Consider the following 24,968-nt stretch of genomic DNA (forward strand, 5'->3'; position numbering starts at 1 on the left):
TTCTCACTTATATTTGAATATCAGTTCAATTTAAAACTGATATATAGCCTAGCTTTTTTTTAAATATGTATTACAAAATAAAATAAAATATTTTATATATATATATATATATATATATATAAAAGAAAAATAAAAAAACATTTTAAAAGACAGTTTTAAAAATGACATTCCAAAAATGTAACAGATACAAAATAATACTTGTAACTACACATACTGTTCTCATAAAATATTAAAATTGTATTGCATTTCTGATATACATTGTATCATGACATGAAGGTCCTACATTTATGTTTCAATAAATATTAAGTAGGCTACATTTAAATGTAATTTTATTTTTACATTTCACCTGCATGCTGCAACTTCAACAACATTGCTCTTCTTTTGTAATTGTACTTAGATTTTTTTCTGTCACAACCATGTCAGTTTTGTTCTCAGAAATTGTAACGATACTATTTAGAATTTTTACATAATTTACCCAATTTCACCTAAGATTTTGTCAACAAGTTAGATTTTGTTTTGCTTAACTGTAGTGACAGTTCGATATAAGAAGCTAGTAATGAAACCAGTTGTCCCATTTCATTCTTTCAGTGACAAATGCTGTGTCATAAATTAGTAAAATATATATACACTATATGATAAAATATATGAATTGTTATAATATATTTTGTTAGTATTTATAATAAAATGTACACCTTTTTTTACATCTCCTAATGCTGACTAATATTAAGTGATAAACAAAATGGAAGAAGCAGGTGATGCTGAACACATTCATCCAAAATAATTCCCTGATAGCCATAAACCGATATTGTTTTATTGAAGCCTTTGTCTCAAACCTTATTAATCAGTGATGTAATATATTTTGGGCATCGTACACGAATGCACAATAGAATAGAATAGAACAGACAACGTATCCCTTTTATACGCCTATATGACCGTTGTTGGTATATTGTGTATTAAACATGTCTATACATTTAATAATTGTTTGTCTTACACACGGGCAGTTTTATGTACTATAGTTATCGCGGGTTCGCTAGGGATGTTCGAAATGCTGTCTATGTAGACAGCTCACTAGTGTCTGAGACACAGCCTTTGTCTTGTGTTGTAAATAATTGTTCGTTTGGGTGGGTGAGGAATAGGCGACTTGCGGAACGCTTCCGCGTGAACACGATGTTCCAGCCGAGGCCGTTTCACGGTCGGATCGCTGTTTGTTTTGATGGCAACAGCGGGGTTCCACAAGCCTTGCGTTTGAATAAAACGTCTGTAAATATGAATGAAAACGCGACGTGATTAAATGGGGATGGAAGAAGACGAGCTTGCGGCCTTCCGAGAACGATGGAAACAGGAGTTAACGAAAAATACCGAGACATCAAATAAAGACAAAGAGGGATATTTTGGGCATCCCAGCAAAGACAGCTCATCTCTTCACCAAAGCACAAACTTTTGGGAGAAACAGAGCAGTTCGTCTCAGCAGACTCAGCCCACACCAAAGGACCAGCCGCAGTACGTGTCGATCGCCGAGGGTTTGTTGGACGGAAGAAGCAGTCCTCTGCTGGACAGAATTGAGCAGGAGCGAACGCGCAGGAAACGCGCTCCCTGGAGCGAGGCGCTCAACACAGACGCGCCCCCCCAAAAAGTCAACAAGTGCAAGAAACTGCTTGAGCAGTTCCTTCAGGATTTGGTAACGCTACTGTTAAATAGCTGTTCTGTTCATGATATTAACTGTGCTTGTCTTCATAATAAATACATATAATGTGTTTAGAATGAGGTGAATGACATCCCATTCTTTGATGTGGAGCTGCCTTATGAACTGGCGCTCAAGATTTTCCACTTCCTGGGCAGAACGGATCTAGGACGATGTGCTCAGGTAAACATGTATGAGTGCATAATTGCATATTCTAATCTATTCTATTCTACCGTGATTTCCAGGTGCTATTTTTATTTTAAAGTGCTTGAAGTACAATGGTTGGCATTATCTTCATTTCTTTTGTTCCAGGTGTCTAAATCCTGGAAGGTGCTGGCTGAAGATGAGGTCCTGTGGCATAGATTGTGCCTGGAAGAAGGTTACAACAATGGGGCAAGTATCTCTGACTCCCCCTGCTGGAAGAGCACACTCAGAGACTGCCGCAACACTGAGAGCGTGGTGAAGTCAAATTGGAAGGTCAGCGGTCAGCACCATGCCTTTACAATCCCAGAAGAAAAAACAAAATAACAATTATTTTGAGTCTTGATCACAATAGGGCTAATATTTATTTTTATATTCAATGAGTGTATGGTTTTATTATGAGTTTTAAAATAATACAATTAAAAGTTATCTAAAATAAACAAAAATTTAAATTTAAAAAACTGAGATGCAAAAGTAATTTAATTTGTATTCAATTAATTCTCATCTAAAAATGTATTCCCATCTTCTTTCTCCCTCTCTTGTGGGGTTCCTCAGGGGTCTATTTTGGGGCCGTTACTCTTTAATCTGTACATGCTTCTGCTCCGTAATATCATTAGGAAATATAACATTTCATTTCTATGCTGATGATTCTATTTTTACACATTTTTAATTAACAGAATCGTGTTGGGTCCATTCGCCACCTGCAGTACGAGTTAGGAAAGGTCTTGTGTGACGTCAGTTCCTGTGCTGGTCTTGTAATTGCTGGGTATGTGTTACTAAGGCACATATAATTAATTAGGTGTATTTTTTCTAATTATCCAAACACTATGTATCACGTAATCATTGTGTGCGTCTGTTCTATACAGCTACACCTCTGGTGATGTGCGCCTGTGGGACACGCTTCACTGGGACAAGTCTTACCTGCACCCCACACATTCCATCAGAGATGAAACCCCTGCACCTTACGTTAGTCACGTACGCGTCAATAAGACCGTAGCCACAGCTGCTTATGAGAATGGTAGGAGATTTTGGGGTTTTAGGACACGTTTTCTTTCTGTCTGTCTGTCTTCCTTTCTTTTAAAAAAATCAGTATCACTTTAAATTAAGGTTTCATTTGTTACTATTTAAGTTCACCAAATAACAAGAACTAACAATGAAAAGTCCTTCAGAAGCATTGTGTTTGCGTCACATGCTAGAGCAAACCATCGGTTCTTGGTTCAGTGGTTTGCATGTGCATCAATTGTTGTTTAGATGTAAGTAAAAGCCTAAATTAAATCTGTTCATCATATAAAGTGATTGATTAACTCAATGTTTTATACAATATAGGGTGAGTAAATGATGATATAATTTAAATTTTTGCCTTTAGTGTTAGTTAATGTTAATGAGAGAATTTTGTCATGTATGTTTAGGCTGTGTAGATGTGTGGAGCACTGAAACCGGTCATGAGCCTATTCATCAGTACCAGCACCTCCAGAGGGTTCATGCTCTGGATCTAAATCCCGACAGTCCGGCTGTGGCCTCTGCATCAGGACCGGACGTGCGGGTGGACGCCCCAGATGAGCATGGCTACTGGAGATCACAATGTCTCGTTCAGTTACCAAAGCCTGTAAGTTTAATCTGAGACGAGCAGAGCAGATGCCAGCCATAGTAACAGTTGACAAAATGAGTCATGCATGTGGGCGCTTTTAGCACCAGAAAGGCATTCCATCGATTCAAGCTGGTTATTGCATCCACAACTCAGGCAGAATAATGCATAGCCACAAACCAATCATGCATTGATCAGAGAAACTGTGTTTTGCAGGTAGATGGGATATTGGTGGTACCAGGGAGGCGGGACGTCCCTTTGGTCACAGCGTGGGCAGATGAGAGTGTTTACGTGCTGGACTCCAGATGGAATGAAGAACAGGAACCAAGAGTTCTTCATTCTGTATACGGCCATCCAGTGACCTGTGTGGACGTGTCTCCCAGCAGAGCCGCCCTGGGGATCAAGAGCTGCGGATGGGGCATGAACGACGGGGGTAACAAGGTATCTGTACAAACCCATGGTGCACTTTTGTGCAATGTAATAAATAATAGCAATAGTAAATAAATAATGATAATAATACACAGAATACTTTTATTCAGTATGTAAGCATTAAAGTGATCACAATTGACAGTAAGGTTTATAATGTTGCAAAAGATTTGTATTTCAAATAAATGCTTTCTATTCATCAAAGAATCCTTTAAAAAGAGTATATTTCCACAAAAATATTATTTAACACAACTGTTTTCAACATTGCTAAAAATCTGCTTCTTTAGCAGCAAATCAGCATATTAGAATGATTTCTGAAGGATCATGTGACACTGAAGACTGGAGTAATGATGGTAATGATTTGCATCATAGGAATAAATTACATTTTAAAATATATCACAATAGAAAACAGTTAATTTAAATGGTAATAATATTTCACAGTATTACAGTTTTTACTGTATTTTTGATCAAGTAAATGCAGCCTTGGTGAGCAAAAGAGACTTACTTTAAAAACATTTAAAAAATCTTACTAACCCCTATTATTATTATTATTATTATTATTATTATTATTATTATTATAGATTTTCCTGTTTGGTAAGAATGATGTAAAAGATCTCTCACATCAAAACTGACCATATTTACTTTCTAAATGCATGTTTCTGGTCTTATTGTGCTCAACTGTGCATCATTTCAAAATGACTTTATTATGTTGTCTGACGTCACCAAGCACTCTTATTTTTCAATACCATTCGGGTATGCAATGCCCACTTTTCATAATCCAGTGAATTTCTAATAAATTAAATCAAGCCCTGCTATACATTTTTCCTGTTGAATATCTTATTGTCAATATAAGAAATCTTGCAGTGCTGTATACAGATTAGAGAGACTACTTCTGATAAATGATTGGCTATTTATACGGAAGGAGGCAAATTACATTTCTTTCTCCGTTTCCCGTTTTCAGCTGCCTTTTGTGTTGCATCATTTGCATATCCAATCTGATTGGTCAGTTTATGCATCAGAATAGACATTAGGGTTTTTGAGATTTGATTATTTAAAGCAGCCTCTTTCTAGAGTAATCTCTGAAACAACATTTAATTAGATTATTTTTGTTGTTAAATTTATATAAAATACATTTTCGAGGCTTACCCTTTCAGGCTGTTCAGATGTGATGGTGCATTTCAGCAAATGATAGTGGTGAAATATACACTTTGTTGACTTGTTTTTGATTGTACTTGACCTTCAAGCTGACTGAATAGTAGAAATCATGGCTAATTTCAGATTTCTATGACGTTCCAAACATTTTTCCGTTGGTTAGACAAGGTCCCTCCTAAACTCCATCCAGTGAGTAGTATTCAACATAGTCGGGCGGTGGCACAGAAATAACACATTTCATCTTTTAATTGTGCAAAACTATACTGCATAATGTATTTGCAGATGATGTTATCTAACGTGAATGACAGTAAATTATTACAGGGTCACTGGGGAGTAAGCTGAGGTTTTGAGCGTTGCTCAAGGGCACAGAAGTGATAGTTTATCGCTCATCCCTCATGAGTTTTGTCGCTACAGTTTTTTGGCTTACCAGCTGAGATCTTTAACCACTAAAGCCACACCACCACATGATGTCAACAAGTGCGGTCTGGTGATCTCATGTGGCCGATCACTGATGTTTACATAATTTGAGCCCACCAGTGAGGTTCAGTGTGTCCTTATTCCCAAAGTCACCATAAATAAAAAGTTGTTGTTATCTTAGGAATAGACCTGTTACTTAATTAACCCAACCTGGGGTCCCAGTGCTCCTAAGAGTCCCTAGTTTGTTGGCATGTGAAGCTCAGAGATTCATTTAGAGGCCATAGATGGTGCAAATCAGCATTATTTTAGTATGTACTATTATAGTTTTTGTTAATATTTTGAATTAAATGTTATTTTTATATTTTCTGTTTTAAATTTTATTTATTAAAATATGTATAAATTGTAATCAAAATAAATCTAGTTTTTATTACCTTTTATTTTTAGTTATTATTTAGTTTACATGAACTAAACGCAAATGAGAAATGTTTCATTATCAGCTAGCTGAAATTAGGGTTATTATTATGGTTAACTAAAACCATAGAAAATGTAATTAGTTGAAATAAAATAAATGATAACTGAATGACTTTATAAATAATAAATGTTTAACTAATGAACCTTATTGTAAAGCGTTAACCTGAAATTAAATAGAAAAAAAAAAAAAACTTATTTTATTTCAGCTAGGCCCGGTTTCACAGACAGGGCTTAGACTAAGCCAGGATTAGGCCATAGTTGTGCTTAGGAAAAAACATTACTGGTGTGCATCTTGAGACAAACCAAAGACACTGATATATTTTAAGATCAGTCAGTGCAAGTTTCTTTCAGTTGAAACAGCTCAGACTTACATTTTAGCCTAGGACTAGGCTTAAGCCTTGTCTGTGAAACCAGGGGCTAGTTTCCAAGGCAACATCTCATTTTCATTTAGTTTAGCCTAATGTAAAATAAGTAAAACTAGTTTAAAATTAATAAAAAATATATAGACTTATTTCAAAACAACTAACACAAATAAAAAAAAAACACACAACAAAATTACTAAAACTATAACTAAAATAATACGAAAGCATGAAATATAAAAATCCAATTCAAAATATTAACAAAAACTATTATCTCAATGTTACTAAAATAACACTGGGCAAAATAAAATAAATCTAATAAATAGCAATACATTATTTATGATTACAATTATCATTCTAAATTATAATTATTAATAAATAATAGTTAATAAAAAGTAATTAAGTAATTTAAATGTTTTATGTTTTTAGTTTTGATTAACAATAGCGACCCTAGTGCAAAGTTTCTCCAGAGCTTTGAGTTTGAGCCGGTGCGATCTTGTTCTCATACTCTCCTGATTAAAAGCTCAACTATCATGTGAAATAGAACTTAAAATAAACTTCTCCAAATCACAATAGCCTTCACGGCAAGTCCCCTGCGTATTTATGCAAGCGTTTAAATAGTCTGCGCTCGTGTCTGGGGGCAGATCAGCGCTCGAGGGGGAGGGATGGGTTTACTCAGGGGAGGCTGGTAGTTTTTCAGTGAAGCGACAGGCGTAGATGTTGACAGTAATCAGATGAGTGCTTGATAGATGGTTGCAGATGGTGTCCTGTTGTATCACACAATGCTTTGGCTCTCCTTCTCCACTGACATCACCCTCATTTAAACACTCTCATTAACCAAACGGGCACCGGAGCGGCTGTTTAGAGGCAGCTGAGAGTTTGAACGACAGGACAGTTTGTCAAAGTCAGGCTCTGCTGGACTGTCTTGTTTTACTTCTTATTTAATAGAAGGTGTTACAAGAATATCTCTTGTTGCTTATCTTGTTACACTGATTTTTTGAAAAACACATTTTTGCATGGCCTAACAAAATAGTGCTGCTTTTTTGTCACATACTTGCAGTACATAGGCAGTGAATTGCTTTTTCTGCTGGTCTGTGCCTGTTTAAACTGTGCATTTGAAAATACATTGACATAATAGAAACTTGTTGCTATAAGAATATAAGAAAAGGTTAAGAATAAAAATGAAATCATAGAAAGAAAGAAGACCATGCCATAAATGTTTTAGTATATGGATGTTACTCCCTGCTGAGAAAACTGGTTTGCTGGTCTTAGCAGGTTTAAGCTGGTTTAAGCTGGTCTAGCCAGCTGAAAAGTGTCCTCCAAAACGTCTGTAAAACCAACCAACAGACCCGCTTGACCAGGAGATCAAATAGAACAGTCAAACCAACTTAGACTGGTTTTCTTTTAAAATTTTAATTTAATTTAATTTATTATGTAAAATTTTACAATTCAGATACTTAAAAAGGGATATCATTATATTGCAATTGTAAGAATGTAGCACATTAACCTATGAATGTTTTACTATATAACTTAACTATACTTATGCCATGGTCTGTCTGAATACTCGATTCTGATTGGCTGGCAGACCATGGCATAAGTATAGTTCTGTATTAATGCGCTTCCTATAAACATTGGTAACCATAGTAACAGACAGTTAGTTGAATAGTAATACAGAGTGAGACAGTTACAGTAAACATTTCCGATTTACTTAGCTAGGCTAAATAGATGATTATCAAGTGTCATTTAATATGTGAATGCTGACAAATGACCATGGCATAAGCACTAGATTTTTAAATTATATGTAAGGGATAATCAACAGCTAGCTGTGCATTAAACGATTTGAATGCACTTCGCGGAGGCAACCACCCGACGTGCAACCTCCACGTCGTGCATTCAAATCGTTTAATGCACAGCTAGCCGTTGATTATCCCTTACATATAATTTAAAAATCTAGTTGTATTCAAAGGTTAGTATGATTTTTTTTTAAATAATTAATCCGATAAAATCACAAAAAATACAAAGCAGCACAACTGTTTTCAACATTTGTAATAATAATAAGTGTTTCTTATGCAGCAAATCAGAATATGGAAATATTACGCAGAATTATACAAAATATTACGCAGAATGATTTCTAAAGGATCATGGAGTAATGCCTACTGAAAATTCAGCTTTGCATCACAGGAATAAATGACATTTTAAAATATATTAAAATGGAAAACATTTATTTTAAATTGTAGTAATATTTCACAATATTATTGTTTTTTACTGCATTTTTTTAATCAAATAAATGCAGCCTTGGTTAGCATAATCTTATCAACCCAAAGCTTATGAACAGTGTATGTTAATATCATGGTACCTTTTGTAAGTATGATATGTTCTCAAACCTCGTCTAACAAGAAAACAACTGCTTATGTGTTGTTTTCCACTGGTCTTTATCATCATTTTACTTTGAAAAGTGAAACTGTTAACCTCACTTTGATTTGGTGCATCCGTCTTTAGTCTTTCTAGGATCTCAGCACTGTATCATGCAGCACATTTGCAGGAATTATACTCTTTGTTTCATGTTGTGTCATTCCTCTTCGAGTTTCCATTCTACCAATTCATGATTAGCACCTTTCCCGTCCGTGTGATGTCATGTCTGTCAGCCGCGGTGCATGTTGACAGGATTTTCAAACTGCGAGAGGGAAGTCAGACGTGCCAGAAACGACGCTGGTGAATCCAAGGTGTTTGAGTAGTTATTAAATGAGAAGGCATATGCCTCATTAAAACTTGTCAAAAACAGAGTTCACTGTCTGTGAGGTAACAGAGTGAGTCATAGCACGCTTTGGTGTTTATTTTTTACATTTATTTTACTGACTTTGAATTACTGTTATTACCAATGCACATCTACAATAATTAGGATGAGACTGGGATCTCAGCAGTTTTTACCAAGATGGCTAGTGTCTAGACGCTTTTAATCTGGTTTGTTTTTCTCTAGCTGCTTTATTTAGTGTATGTGGGAGTTATTTGTGTTATTTCAGCTTTTTGTTGTCATCGTCTTTGTTTTTAAGTTGGAGGACTGGAAGCTCTGGGCATCTGTTGTGTATGTGCATCACAGTGTGTGTTTGGAGCGCTGACCCAGACACACACACACACACACCGCAGATCATGCTGGCAAACCCTGAGGCGCCACTTTCATGTTTAACAGCCAGATAGGCTGGTGAAAATGTGGCACACTGTTGCACCTCCAGGTGCAGAAATTCAGAGACGTGGAGCAGTGTCTCGTGAGATCAGGATGAATCTGTTTAACAAGAAATAAGGGCTTGAAAATCTACGATTATACAGAATATAAAGGGACACACTACAGGAGTAAATGATGATTTTAGTTGTATTTGAGAGTTTTGGTTTCTACAGAGTAAACTTTGTTGACTACAAACATCTTTTTAGAAAATATCCAACTGTTTGAACAGCCAACTATTTTAAATTAATCACTTTTATCCAGTAAACAAAGTGCATTGGTTATCATTTCTCAGTTTTTTTCTTTTTTTTTTTTGATTAGTGTTTTGCGTCATCATAGGGACCAACATTTTATTTTAGATTTTGACATTATTTATTAGTTATTAGTTTGGGGCTCATTATTATTATTTCATTTTTTACATTTATTTATTTACAAATTGTACACTGTAAAAAAAAAAAAACTAAACTTGTCGTTTTAAGTTTATACAACAAAAAATTGAGAATCTCCCACAAAAATAAGTTGAGCAAACTCCAAAATCTACTGAAGCTGGTTGCCTTAAAATTTTAAGTTGGCTCAACTATTTTTTAAAGATTTTTTTATTTGTCAAATGTTTTAATTACATTTTTAACCTGTTTGCAGAGATCTGTGATGATTTCCAACCACAAAGTTATTGGTCACAAAAACATTAAATAAATAAATAAGACAAAATTATTTATATAGGTATTTTTAAATTTAATAGGAAACTTGAAAAAAGCCACAATACAAAACATACTTATACTAGAAAATTTTAAATACCGAATGTATTTTTTTAATACACTACTGTTCAAAGGTTTGGGGTAAGATTTTTGTTGTTTTGACATTTATTTGATAAAAAAAAAGTAAAGTAAAATCATTATTAAATGTTATTTTCAAATATTGTTACAAATATTACTGTTGCAAATTAAAATAACTGTTTTGTAGTGTAACATTTTGTAAAATGTATTTATTTCTAATTTGGTGGTCAACGTTTCTTATTAAATTTGAAAACATTTGGAACTGCGATACAGATTTTTCAGGTTTATTTGATAGAAGGACTTAACAGAAAATTCAAAAGAACAGCATTTATTTGGAAACATTAACATTTTAAATGTTTTTACTTTCACCTTTGATCAATATAATGTGTCGTTGCTGAAAAGTATTAATTTCTTTCCAAAAATAAAATTGGCCCCAAATTTTTGAAGAAATGTACATTTTAATAAAGTGAAAATCGAGTATTTTCACATGGCAAAGTTTAATCTTGATACAAGCAAAGGTGGTGATGTGTGTATGAAAATGCTATTTGTGAGAAATGCTCAACCTCAGCGCAGCAGCTAAATCATTGTTTACTTGTGTAAACGCCTCCATAACCTCCTGAATCCCGTAATGATGAATAAATCCCAAACATAATCCCAGTAGTCTGTCTTCTCGCCAGTGACATATGCACTCATCGCCGCTTCATTCTAATCAGCTTTCCTCCTCAAGTCTTTACATATTGTAGCTTTACATATTGGAAGCTTTTCCTCATGTCTTGATGACAAACTCCGGTTGGCTGTAATTTTTGGGTCCTCTCAAGGATTTTGGCTGGCAGCGCGGTGGCTCGCAATTAAGTGTGTCTGGCCCAAACTGGAGGCACTAAACAGCTGGCACGAGCTCAAATCTGACATCATGCAGTTCTTCTCTCTTCTCTCTCTTTTGTTTAACATCTCTATCTGTTGCCTCAATAATTCGCGTCCAATTTGGCCCGTGTCGTTGTCTTTCCTTTGCTCACTGTTTAAATGGCAGCTGATGCAATCAGTTAACCAATCTCTTTTTTAGGACTGAATTACCTCAGAGATGGCATTTAATGTGAGCGGATTGATCAAGAGCTTCAGATGTTTTAAAGCACCTGGATTGTGGGTACAATGGGCTCATAAAATACTTTGTGTCTTCAGAAAATTTTGATTTGGTAAAGTGAGGTGGAAGTGCGTGTCAAGACCTGCTTCTTAATGAACTGAACTGTAGGAAATTAAATGAATGCACACAAAAGTTATTAGAAGGTAGGCCACTGCTCTAAAATATCAATGCAATATTGTAAGAATTATAATATTGATGATATTATATTATAATGCTATAAATATAGACCATTTAGTGACGTAGACTTGATCCACTGAAAATTTCATCCTTTTTTGTTGTCAATAACTTAGCGGTTGGTAATTGTTTGTTTAATTTAAAAAAATGTAATTCAAAAAATAATTAAATGAATTTAAAAATCTCTTTAAAACACACACACACACACACACACACACACAATTTTGTGTATATAAAATTAAAACGGGCCTTTGTGCCTGTTATGACATTTGCCATACAGGAAAAACATTAAGAAAAAAGTGAATTGAAAGATGCTAACTCAAGCACTGCCCTACTATATTTTCCACTTTTTTTATATCCTATTTTTATTTTTGTACCCATAAACATGTGGTTTGTCACTTTGCATGTTTTAAGACAGCACTTTGGTGCTTATGACATCACAAAATGGCAAGGGCATATCTCGTGAATATTAATTAGATCATTTTTAAATAATTTAACATGATCTTTTCCTGTTTTGATTAATAGGTAGTTTGTGTATGCAGGTCTGTAAACAAGTATTTGCTCATTTCCAAGGCAAAACTGAATGAAGTTTCAATAGCACAATGTATTTTGTTTAATTTGACCTGATAAATGAACTAACGATTAACTTGATTTGCCAAGTGTTGATGTAAATGACAAGTTTGGCTAAAGTAGAAGTACACTATTGTTCAAATGTTTTTAATATTTTCAAACAACATCTGCAATTATTTGATTACAAATACAGTAAAAACAGTAATATTGTGAAATATTATTACAGTTTAAAAGAGCTGTTTTCAAATGTTATAGATTTTAAAAATGTAATTTATTCCTGTGATGCAAAGCTGAATTTTCAGTATCATTACTCTAGTCTCCAGTGTCACGTGATCCTCTGGAAATCATTTTAATACGCTGATTTGCTGCTCAAGAAACGTTCCTTCTTATTATAATCCATTATGAAAATAGCTGTGGAAACCATAATTTTATTTCAGGGTTCTTTGATGAGTAAAAGTAAAAAAAAAATAGCATTTATTTGAAATAGAAATGTAAAAGTATTTACTAGCACTTTTAATGGGTTTAATACATCTTTGTTGAATAAAAGTATTCATTTATTTAAAAAACAAATCTTACTGACCCCAAACCTATCAATTATCTGTGCACTTATCAATTCAGTGGTCCCTTTAACTGAGAACTTCAAATCCCTTTAGATAAAAGCCTCTGCATAATGAGCAGCTTTTACATGCTAAAATGCCAGTTAAACAGGTTGCTTCTGATGTTTTGAACTGACTGTGTACCTGAAATGTTAAAAGTGTGTTAGAAGTTCATAAGAAGGCGTGCAAGACTTGTGAAATGTGTTTTCTGGCATCTGTGGATGCAAGCTGTGGGCCTGACATTTGAACCTTAGCAGGTGTTATGGCACAATCCTGCCAGTTTTACAATCTATCTTCCATCTCACCAGGAGCAATCGTCCTCTCTCCTCAGATTCAGGTGTACAGCCTGGAGACCAGCCAGTGCGAGCTGACCGTGGGGAACTCGGCGGGAGACTTCACCTGCGTCAACCTGAGAGACAGCCACCCTCACCTGCTGGTGTGTGGGAACAAAGACAGGAGGTACGACACGCTCGCAAACATGTGTACCTCATCTATCACTGTTACGTTCACACACACTCGCTAGTTTCTGTCTTCTGTCTGGCAACTTAAAGCCTCCTGTGAATTGAGTTTCTTAAACATGGAGAGTTTGATGAGTTCCGATGGAATAGTAGCGCTCTCATTTACACCTGCAGCTGGTGTGAATTCTATTATTTTAGGCTGCATTACATTTCCCTGGAGCAGCTAGTTTTATTTTTTAGGATTAGTGGGAATTAGGGGTGTGCGATATGACGATTCTTGATCGTGGACGATAAAAATGTCTCCATGATCTGCTTTTGAAGAAATATCGTAGTATCGCACTACAGCGCACATTCTATCAATTACAGTTCTGGTGCTGCCATATCAATATACTGTACAACACCACATACATTCACATCAGTGTTAACTCAGCGGTGGAGTTACTCTCACGGGACACTACACTTATTCGCAATCACAAAAGTACATTATTTGCGTGTGTTTTAAAGCCTTGCCGGTTTAACGTTTCATTCACACTCTCGTCTGACGTGTGCCAAAGCGTGCGCACTAAAAGCCTGTTAAACAGCTAGTTAAATGCCTGATTACTGGACTACGTTATCTTTTGTGCTAATACTGTCAAAACACACAAGGTTTACATATAGACGCAGTTGGTTATGTCTAAAATGAAAGTAAACAGTTGAGAGAAAAACGGATGCGTGCAGGTCTTAAAAGGACAGTACTAAACATGCTGCTGTCTGTAATTAAAGAGATAGTTCACCCTAAAATTACATTTCTGTCATTATTTACTCATTCACATGTTGTCCCAAACCTGTATTAATTTCTTTCTTGTGCTGACACAAAAGAAGATATTTTGAAGAATGTGGGTAACCAAACAGATGCTGGTCCACATTGAATTCGATAGAAGGAAAACAATAGTGTGGAAGTCACTGTGGACCAGCAACAGGTTTAAAACTAATTTTGAGTGAGTAAATGATGGTATAAAAATACACAGACAGATTTGTTATTATTTAATGTTAAAACAAATCGCAAAGAGAAAAAAACAATAATAATACAGTGGCTTTAATAGGAATCAATCTATAATGAGTTTTATTTTTATATTTGTTCATTCAGTTTCTTGAATGGTCCTGCTAAATACACCTATTGTACCTTAAAATAAAGCACTGTTTGTTTTATTTGTGTATATTATGTGTATTTGTAATGTGTATCTTTGTTCATATTTTTAATAACAAAGATAAAATAATGACAAAGAGTTTTTTATCTTCGCCCACTTTGGCCTAAATATCCACCATTCTTTTTTATATTTTGTTACCTTGAAAGGCTTTGTCTTTATAATAGGGAAATTATTTAGGCTGCACTGCTCAGACAAAATAGTAAAACCAACATGACAAAGAATTGTGATAAAATCGTGAAATCGTGATAAATGTTTTTTAAAAAAAATCATGGTATGATATTTTTGCCATATCGCTCACCCCTAGTGGGAATGTTTTGAATGGTGTATCTCATGAAGCCTGGAGACACACAGAGACTTGTTTCCTCAACTCATTCTCTACTCTTATCCCTCTGTGGGTGAAACTCACAAAGCATAAATAAAATTGCGTAAATAAAGTGATTTTCATCACACACGTGTGTGTGTGTATATATATATGGGCCAATGACGAAATGCCTAAATTTTCTGTCCGATTGCAGTTAAAAATTGGTTTAAATGCATAAAGTTGCCATATATAAGTAGTACCTATCCCACATATGTACCAACTTTAACTTTTCAAAAAACATTAGTTATTTGTAATTTTTCTGTTATTCAAAGTGTCAAAACATCATGTGGTGCGACCGTCCGGCCATAACTGTTGTTTTGGAAACATAGTTGAAATTACCCTAAATTTATTCAGTTTAATTTTCTGCACTATTTGGCATGATTTCCAAAGTCTTCTGTAATCCTGTATAAAACTGCAAAGCATTTGTATTTATATTTCCATCATAATATTCAAACAAACTTTGTCCGATAATCTCCATTTTATAATATCATGTGGTGCGACCACCAAGAAACTACCATTTTGGGACTTTTATGTTGAAATACATTCAAAGATAGGACGTTGCATCATATACCAATTTTCCAAGGACCTGTAGAAGCTTCAAGCAGGTTTGTAACTCTCTCTCAAATTTTGAAAAAAAAAAACCTTTTAATGACTGGTATGTAGTTACCACATTTGGATGTCTTGTGGTATGACCTCAAAAAAAAACAAAAAAACAGTGAATATTAAGTTATTTCTACAAGCATTTATTTTTATTATAAATTTCATAGTGACCTTTCATGGGAAGCTAGCTTGTTTTGTTTAGGTGGCTAATTCTGTGCTTGTACATTTTGTCTGAATTTGAAAATGTCATGTGGTACGACCAAATATCATCAACCACTGCAGAGTGTTTTCCATTATAGATACATGTCCCAGATTGGCTGTTTTTGTGCTTTTATTTTCAATTAATGGTTTATCTACACAAAATACTTTATTTTTTTAATTTATTTATTTATTTATTTTTAATCTTTGTACAATGAGAAAAAAGCAAAAAAAATAAATAAATAATTTAGAGCATGTAAAATTATGCATTTATTAGTAATTTATATTTATTAATAACTATTTTAACCTATTTTACCAGATTCCACTGCCAAGCAAAGTAAAATAAATGCTCGCCATAGGCAGCATGTTAATTCTGACCCTGCAGTCAAGCACAAACTCCAGATGTAGTTTTCTACTGTAAGAAAATTTTTTATGATTTCATCTCAGAACCTGAGCCAGCAATTTCCCGCTACTCTAAATTTACCCTTCGCAAAGACCTGCCCTTAGTTACTGTTGCTACGTCCGACAAACCATCTGACAAACCATGGGATTTTTATGCCACGCGTCATGTTCTCATGCAGTGAAAATACATCACGGAGCAAGGAAGACACTGACAATGTGCTGACATACAAGACAGAGCCAGGGTACTTTTGGTATTAAACAAAGTTTCAGAGTTCAAATTTTGTCATTTTTTTAAAAAAGAAATTCAGACAACAAATACTGTTTTGTGGCTCTTTAATGTGTTGTGACAGATCGCTGTAGCACCTCAGTTCAAGCGGCATGTAAACCGATCATCTCTTACTAGTTATAGCACAAAATAAACATAAATGAACATCAGAAGGTATCTTGTTTCAGCTGTAAAAAGATATCAATACACACTGTTTTTCACATTCAAGTCCATTGATGTTAATCTAATCTCTTGTCTGGTTTGTTTGTCAGACAAAAATGGCAGATTTGGCATTATGATTGCTCAGATTGCCTGTTAATCAAACTCCCAGCGAAAGATCAATTGAGCAGCCAAGATTGGGGAAAGTTTAGAAATAACTGGGTCTAAAAAAATAAATGCAGTTAATGCCATGTGCTGCAATTTTTCTAAATCTAAATTTCTTTAAATAGATTTTTAATGATATAAGGTCTTTGTGTCATTTGGAGCGACCACTCATCATGTGTTGTGACCAATAATAGCAATAACTGTATTAAATTAAAAATACATTTTCTAATTTCTGTGGCTGAAATATGAATCACTGCTACAGTATGCTTATGTGAATGGTATTTTTAAAGTGTTTTTATCAGTTTTATGCAATTTAGCCTACAGAAAAAAATAAGTCTCTGAAACTATAAAATTAAACAACTCTGAAATTACAGAACAAGAACAAAAATATGAGATCATTATAAATCATAAGATCATTAAAAACTCAAAAGAAATGCAAATACTTTGTTTTTAAACACTTAAATTACTGAGAACATCTAAAAAAAATGTTAAGCATGTTAAGGAAATTAATTAATTTGAATATAAATCACGGTTGCATCACATCACTTTTTTTATGGCTACGGCTGATTCATCTAGATGAAAAAACACTAAAATCACTTAATTTTAAATTTTTAATATGAATTTATGTGTACACAACATTCTTAATATTTGAACAACTACAAAATATATTATTATCCTATACGTCAATGACCCATATATAAACTTACAACCAGTACAACACACATGTGACCCTGGACCACAAAACCAGTCATAAAGGTCAATTTTTCAAAATTGAGATTTAGACCTCATCTGAAAGCTTTCCATTCATGTATGGTTGGTTATGATTGGACAATATTTGTCCGAGATACAACTATTTGAAAATCTGGAATCTGAGGGTGCAAAATAAAAAAATTACAATATTGAGAAAATCGCCTTTTAAAGTTGTTAAAATTAAGTTCTTAGCAATGCATATTACTTACTTAAGTTTTGATATATTACAGTAGGAAATGTTCAAAATATCTTCATGGAACATGATCTTTACTTAATATCCTAATGATTTTTGGCATAAAAGAAAAATCTATCATTTTGACTCATACAATGTACTTTTGGCTATTGCTACAAATATACCCCAGCGACTTAAGACTGGTTTTGTGGTCCAGGGTCACATATGACTATAAAGACTATAGTCTGTTATGCTTCCTAATTAGGCTGCATTTATTTGATCAAAAATACAGTAAAATCTGAAATATTGTGAAATATTCTTAGAATTTAAAATAATGTTTCTATTTTTATGTCTTTTAAAGTGTCAGATTATTTCAGGAATTGAAAAAACATAGAAATTTCAAAAGAACAGCCTTTATTTGAAATATATGAATGTATGAATAAAAGCATTAATTGCTTTAAAAAATGTAAACATTTTTCTCTTTGAATTTTGTTAGAAAATGTGACCTGGGTATGTTTTTAAAAGGTTTATTGAGGTTCATCCAGAGATTTATCAGGACACGAGCCGAATTCGAACCTTCCACGTGCACCACAGTTCAATATCTGAAGGTTGTGCGCTAACTGCTAAACCACAGCTCTGAGAACACAAGTTTTTGATAAATTGATGGTTCATTGTCTACTGGCTACATACATCACTTTTGGACAGAGTTTAATAGATTTGCATTAGATATCCAAGATTAAAGCACTTAGAATAAAACACACCTAATTATGTCCAAAGCGGAAAAACTTTTTTATTTCCCCCACAGCTGTGGCCCTTTCAAAGCGCGACGAGCACTCGGGCTTGCTCTCGACTATTTTTGGCTTACCTTGAAAATCATTTTACGGAAAGCATCTGAAAAGCTCAGGCACTTATAGAAGTGGGAATGGGAATAATGAAAGCTCTCGGTTTGAAAGGATGGTGTTATTGTCAGCGGTGCATCACTGAGGGCTATTGATTTAGTGGACAAAGAGATGTTGGAGACGAGGAGAGATGCGGTACATCTGCCCAGCGGACTCCATACAGAATCCCATGCGCGGTCCACATCTGATGCTTGCGTCTCAATTAGTCTTCGCCGAATAAAGAGCCATTTCATTGACACTTGTGACAGCGGGAGCGCTATTTTGGCAGGTGGAGAGATGCTTGGCAGGTCTTTGCAAATAAATTCCAACTACATCTTCGCTCAGACACTATATAGAGTGCCAAGAGGGAGGACACGATGTCTCTCTGGCCAGCTGCGCTCTCTTTTAAAACATCCCTCTTTCTTCGTCCGTCTTTCCACGTTTCCGACAAAGCGAATGCTCTCACCTTTTGTTCGTCTTTGATGAATGAACGAAGCGAAACACTCCTTGGAGTGTCATTTTGGCTGTAATGATTTGACCCCATCTGATTCATCTGCGGGCAAAACACCAAGCAGCCCAGAGGAAATGAGGGCCCAGGTCCTGCCCTTTATTAGCGTGGCCAAAGGCCAGGACCTAATGCATCGCTTCTGCTCTCTAATTTGTTCAGCCTCTTTTGCTGTGGAGAGAGCGGAATCTGTGTTTGTGTTGTTGTGCCTGATTGGATCTGCCAGGAAGTGAGTAGGAGCCATAAATGATTGGTATGTTCAGCTCCAGGGATGAAAATTGAGAACAGAACAAGGATTGCTGTTGCTTCTTTAGAAACTGAAGCATTTATGATGAGTGTCACTAACATTGCTTCTGTCTTCTGATTTTATTAGTCATTTAAGAACCCTCCCGGCTAAAACCAGGCTAAGATGGATGTAGCTGGTTTTAGCTGGTCTCCCAGTCAGGCCAAGCTGCTGTTCAGCTGATTTTACACTCTTAAAAATAAAGGTGCTTCACGATGCCATAGAAGAACCGTTTTGTCTAAATGGTTCCATAAAGAACCTTTAACATCTGAAGAACCTTTCTCGAAGGAAGGTTCTTCAGATTATAAAAAGGTAAGAATGAGATGGTTCTTTAAAGAACTTTTGACTGAATGGTTCTTAGTGATGCCATAGAAGAACCATTTTTGGTTACACAGTGAAGAACCTTTTGAAGCATCTTTATTTTTAAGAGTGTAGCTGGTTTGTTAGCTAGTTCCCATCTTGGCCTGTTAAAGAAGTGGTCAAAACCCCTCGAAAACCAGCCTGTAAACCAGCTTTGTCCAAGCTGGAAAACAGGTGACTAGTTTAGGCTGGGTTCAGCTGTTCTTTTTTTTCTGCTGGGCTGCTTTATAAAACTAAAAAATTGCGTATAGATTTGTTTAAAGGGGTCATATGATGCGATATCAAGTTTTCCTTTCTCTTTGAGTGTTACAAGCTGTTTGTGCATAGATAAGATCCCTGAAGTTGCAAAGACTAAAGTCTCAAAACCAAAGAGATATTCTTTATAAAAGTTAAGACTCGACCACGCCCCCCTAAAACGGCTCATTCAAACACGCCCCCACATGTCTACGTTATGGTGTGGGAAGATTTGCAAAACACCGCCCATACGCAAAGAAACAGGGCGTGTCCTGGAGATGCTGTGTTTCGTTGTGAAAGCAAAACTACTTTGTTTGGGCTTCCAAAAGAGGACACAACTAGAAATCAGTGGTTAAGTTGTATTTACAACACTGTTCCAGAACGGTTCAACCCAAATACTGGAGTGTGTGTATTAGATATTATTAGAGCACATTTTATGGAGGACTATTTCCTGAACCTGGGAATAGCCTGCCAGTGGGGCAATTCCAACTTTGCAAGGACAGTCTGGCGCTTCTGACTCTCAGCCTGTAAGTATGTTTTCATATTTAGAGAATTTGCCACTGACTATTCAAACAGGAGTTTTGAGCAGTGTAGAGTAGTGCTTGTTGTTTGTTGTTTCTCCGATCACAAATGCAGACATGGTAATGTAAAAAGACAGTATAAGTCATTATAATAAGTAATTATGTCCCCATGGGATGCAACAAATGCCTCGTTTGTAATAGGTTTTATCATTTTTGTGTCGTTGCGCCGGGACACAGCATCACAATACGGTAAGGGACGTAACATTTCCGTCTCACGCTTGAGGTATTCAGCCAATCACAACGCACTAGATAGCTGGCCAATCAGAGCACACCTCGCTTCTCAGAATGATGAGCTTTCTAAAAATCGGCGCGTTTCAGAAAGCCGGGGGCATAGAGCAGCAACAATAATGTACAGTATGTGGAAAATGTTTTTTGAACCTTAAACCGCATAAACACATTGCATTACACCAAATACACAAAATAATGTAGCAACGTCATATGACCCCTTGAAATTGCTACAAATTTTATTCCAATTGTTAAAGCAGTTGGAAAAAAGGAATGCCTTAAAACTCTTTATTGCTTTCATTATATACTGATTAACGTAAAGTTTAATTTATGTATAATTTGCTAGTTTGCTTAGTATATACAGTTGAGGTCAAAAGTTTACATCCTCATTTCAAAATCTGCAAATTGTTAATTGTTTTACCAAAGTAAGAGGGATCATACAAAATGCATGTTATTGTTTATTTAGTACTAATTTATTTTAAAATGACCGTTCAAAAGTTTACATAATGATTCTTAATATCCACAGCTGTGATTTTTGTTTTTTGTTTTGTGATAGTTGTTCATGAGTCCCTTGTTTGTCCTGAACAGTTAAACTGCCTGCTGTTCTTCAGAAAAATCCTTCAGGTCCCACAAATTCTTTGGTTTTTCCAGCATTTTTGTGTATTTGAACCCTTTCCAACAACTACTTTATGATTTTTAGATCCATCTTTTCACACTGAGGACAACTGTGGGACTCATATGAAACTATTACAGAAGGTTCAAATGCTCACTGATGCTCCAGAAGGAAAAACCATGCATTAAGAGAGAACTTTTGAACAGAATTGAGATGTGTACATTTTTCTTATTTTGCTTAAATATATTTTTTTCATTTAGTACTGCCCTTCAGAGGCTACAGAAGATAGTTACATGTTTCCCAGAAGACAAAATAAGTTAAATTTACCCTGATCTTCAAATTCAAAAATTTTTCACCCCCTGGATCTTAATGCATGGGGGATTTATTGTGAGTGTTTTTAACAGTGATAATGCCTGTTATTTGAACAGGTTTAATAAAGGTTTTGAAAAACAACCTTTTTTTTTTAAACAAAAGTAATTTGACGATGGGCACATGCGTGCTATCCGTGTACATGTGCTTTTCATGGCCGTGTGGTGTTTTTGCTCACGGTTGGTGGCACTGGAAGTGCCTGTGAACAATATTCTTGATTAATTGAAGGAAGCCTGTCTGCTGACAGCTCAGTGAAACTAGATCTTGTTTTAGCATTAGATTTATGACCACTGCAACCTGCCAGTAAATATGTTACAGCCTCTTACAAGAATAAATGCTTCGATGAAATTAAAACAGGACAATAGATAGGCACATCCACATAATTACTTGCAGCATTAAATCCTGCTTGGCTATGCATTAACGATTCATTCTGACTAATATCTTTTGTCCTCCAAGTGTTGTTTTTTTTTTTTGGTCCAAGCAAAATTTAATTTTGTCGATTATCTTTTGGAAAGCACCAGCATAGAGTCATCCTTTGGCTGCCTCCAGTACCATTAAAGAGGACAGATGGAATTGAGCTCCTTTGGGCCTGTAAAAGTAATTTCTTTATACCAGCTACTAATGTCATCCCACAGTGGTGCTCTGTTAGAGGGGAAAGCTGTCATACTGCAGGTTCTATAACACATTAGTCTTGTGTAATCCGACTTTTGACTAAAGTATGGTCCACTTTACACTTTATTCTGCCCAAGATTTGACCATTTAGAGACTGACCAACCACAGTTCATTTTGTTTTAGCTTAGGGGCCAATATATTTGAAATTGGTTAGTACAGTCAGTGTTATTTTAGAATAATTGAGACACTATTACTAGTTTACTAATACTAGTTTTGATTAATATTTGGAATTAGTTTTTATTTTTATATTTTATCATTTTCTTTTTTTTTTTTTTTGTGACGTTTTTGTTAATTTTTATTTGTTTTGTTTTTAAAATATGTCTATATGGTTTTTATTAATATTTAATTAAGTTTTAGTTATTGTAATGCATCAAATTAAACAAAAATGAAAATTATAAATGTTGCCCTGGCAGCTAGCTGAAATAAATAAAATAAGTTGTAACTTTTTATATTTCAATATATTTCAGCTGAAGTATTTTTATTTCCAGTAATGAAATATGAAATATTCCAGTCATTTTATGGTTTTAGTTTTAGTTAACTTAACTATAATAACCATAATTACAATACTTTGTATATTAATATATTCAAAATGTGATTAAACAAATTCCAGGTTTGCTGTGCTTTTTTGTAGCTGCCCAATTTTGTAATTATATATCAATATGGCAATAAAATAATATGAAATAATAATCGGTATTAGGAGTAAATAAAATAAAAAAAAAATAGAAAAAAAAATATTTCTAAAAGAAATTATATTTCACCAAAAATAGTACAAAAATAAAAAAAGCATTTTTGTTTTACATTACAACTATAAAATAACAATTCTAATATTTATGGACATTTTATTAATTTTCAAATGTTAAACCTTTTATTTTGACGTAAATATATTTTGGTGGTGCGTATATTTATTTAAACACAGCAATTTCAATTTGATAATTGCACTAAGCCATATTGTGAGTTGGGTTTTATTTCAATTAATCATGCAGCCCAATTAGACGGTCTGTGCTTGAACCGCTGCCACTTTCAGTGGATCATAGGTGTAGTGATAATGACATTGAGTTGCTTCTCTATTTCAGAGTGAGAGTGTTTGACTTGCGCACGGGCTCGTCAGTGGTCTCTTTATATGCCCATCACATGGGCGTGACCACCGTCCAGGCAGATGATTGGAAGATCGTGAGCGGAGGTGGCGAGGGATTGGTCAGTGTGTGGGAGATGAGGATAGGAGCCAAACTCTGGGAAATGCACAACAGGTGAGAACGTTCATTTTAGTAACGTTTGTAACAATTGAATGAGTCAAAAAGACAAAAAGATAAGGCATTTCAGCCTTCACGGGGTTAAGACCATCCTGATGACACACAATCGTTCTGTGTGTGTGAACAGACACCCGGTTCGCCACATACGATTCAACACTAGCACCCTGGTGACGGCCAACGTCCCTGATGAGAAGAGCCCTCGCGGGGCTTGTATCACAGACGATGACCTCACCGCTCACCGCAGGTAAAAACATATATTACATTATGTTGTGCTGTCTTTGCTACTATGTTTCCACCTGTTTATTCTGTACTTTTATTATTTCTTTAGATACAGAGGGCTGATCTGTCACTATGACTTCTCAATGGACTCGTCTACCCTGGATCACATTCTGCCCATCTGCAGGTCCAACTACACCGAGTCCTCTGGATACAACTATAACATTGGCTTGGTGATGCCGTATGACATACTGAATGACCCTTAGATTGGCATTTGATACTCTGTTCTTTTAGGAGCAGTTGCACTGGAAAGATTGGCATCTTTTATCTTTAAGAATTTGCTGTTTTAAGATGATCTGGGGTCATATCCCTTAAAACTAATCAATAATTCAAACATGATTTGTGTAATTTCAAAATTGTGCGTTTGGATGACCCGTTAAGATCTATGGATTATACGGACTAGAATTGTATACATTTTTGCTTATTATTGATTGTAGATCTTTGTTTTTACATGTGTTGTTATCATATTCTTTAGTATGCAATATAATATTAAATCACCATCTGAGAAGATGAAATACAAATGATGCAAAATGGTTTCATACTCTCTGCAGTCAGTAATTCACCACACAAAGGTAGCATGATTTATTTATTTATTTCATATTTGAAAGAATTCTCGCCAAGTCTTATTTTATTTGATCTAAAGTATTAAAATATTTTAATGTTTTTTTTAATTGTATAATACAATTTATTCCTGTGATTCAAAGCTGAATTTTCAGCATCATTACTCCAGTCTTCAGTGTCACATGATCCTTCAGAAATAATTCTAATATGCTGATTTGCTGCTCAAGAAACATTACTTATTATTATTATTATTATTATTATTAATGATGAAAAACAGTTGTGCAGCTTTAATATTTTTTGGTGAAGCAGTGATTATATATTTTATTCATAATGCTTTGATGAATAGAAAGTTCAAAAGAACAGCATTTATTGGAAATAGACATTTTTAGAACATTATAAATGTTATTAATGTCACTTTTTAAATCAATTTAATGCTGAATAAAAGTTTTATTTTCTTTAAAAAAAACCTTTTGAACAGTAGTGTACTTTGTAGTCAACACACAAAGTTTACTGTTACAAGTGAAACTATATTTAATCTTTAAAAATTAATTTTTTTTTTTTTTTGAAGACATTGGCATTGAATATAAAAGATGAATTTGCGCCAAAATACCACAGAGTTCGACTTAACTCACAGTCTTTGACTAAAAATGGTATGGAATGTGTTTTATAACCTTGCATAGATTC

At 34.7% G+C, this 24,968-nt stretch overlaps 1 protein-coding gene across 1 annotated transcript; it reads left to right on the forward strand.

Annotated features, from left to right (window-relative positions):
• Positions 1-1,073: 1,073 nt before the first annotated feature.
• Positions 1,074-24,254, forward strand: fbxw8 (F-box and WD repeat domain containing 8). Its single transcript, XM_058777531.1, has 11 exons — positions 1,074-1,678; positions 1,760-1,864; positions 1,994-2,158; positions 2,560-2,648; positions 2,749-2,900; positions 3,292-3,488; positions 3,684-3,908; positions 13,092-13,219; positions 23,271-23,444; positions 23,575-23,691; positions 23,776-24,254. Exons 1-11 carry the CDS (start codon positions 1,292-1,294, stop codon positions 23,927-23,929), a joined length of 1,893 nt encoding a protein of 630 aa, XP_058633514.1. The 5' UTR covers positions 1,074-1,291; the 3' UTR covers positions 23,930-24,254.
• The last annotated feature ends 714 nt before the right edge of the window (positions 24,255-24,968 follow it).

The sequence above is a fragment of the Onychostoma macrolepis genome, chromosome 05 (assembly GCF_012432095.1).
Source record: "Onychostoma macrolepis isolate SWU-2019 chromosome 05, ASM1243209v1, whole genome shotgun sequence".
NCBI lineage: Eukaryota > Metazoa > Chordata > Actinopteri > Cypriniformes > Cyprinidae > Onychostoma > Onychostoma macrolepis.

What these genes read in the sequence shown, in the direction of transcription:
- fbxw8 (XM_058777531.1), top strand. Translation starts at nt 1,292, where the DNA reads ATGGGGATGGAAGAAGACGAGCTTGCGGCCTTCCGAGAACGATGGAAA. An exon ending in TGAACGACGGGGGTAACAAG is followed by an intron (nt 3,909 to 13,091) that starts GTATCTGTACAA and finishes CTCTCTCCTCAG; the next exon opens with ATTCAGGTGTACAGCCTGGA. An exon ending in CTCTGGGAAATGCACAACAG is followed by an intron (nt 23,445 to 23,574) that starts GTGAGAACGTTC and finishes GTGTGTGAACAG; the next exon opens with ACACCCGGTTCGCCACATAC.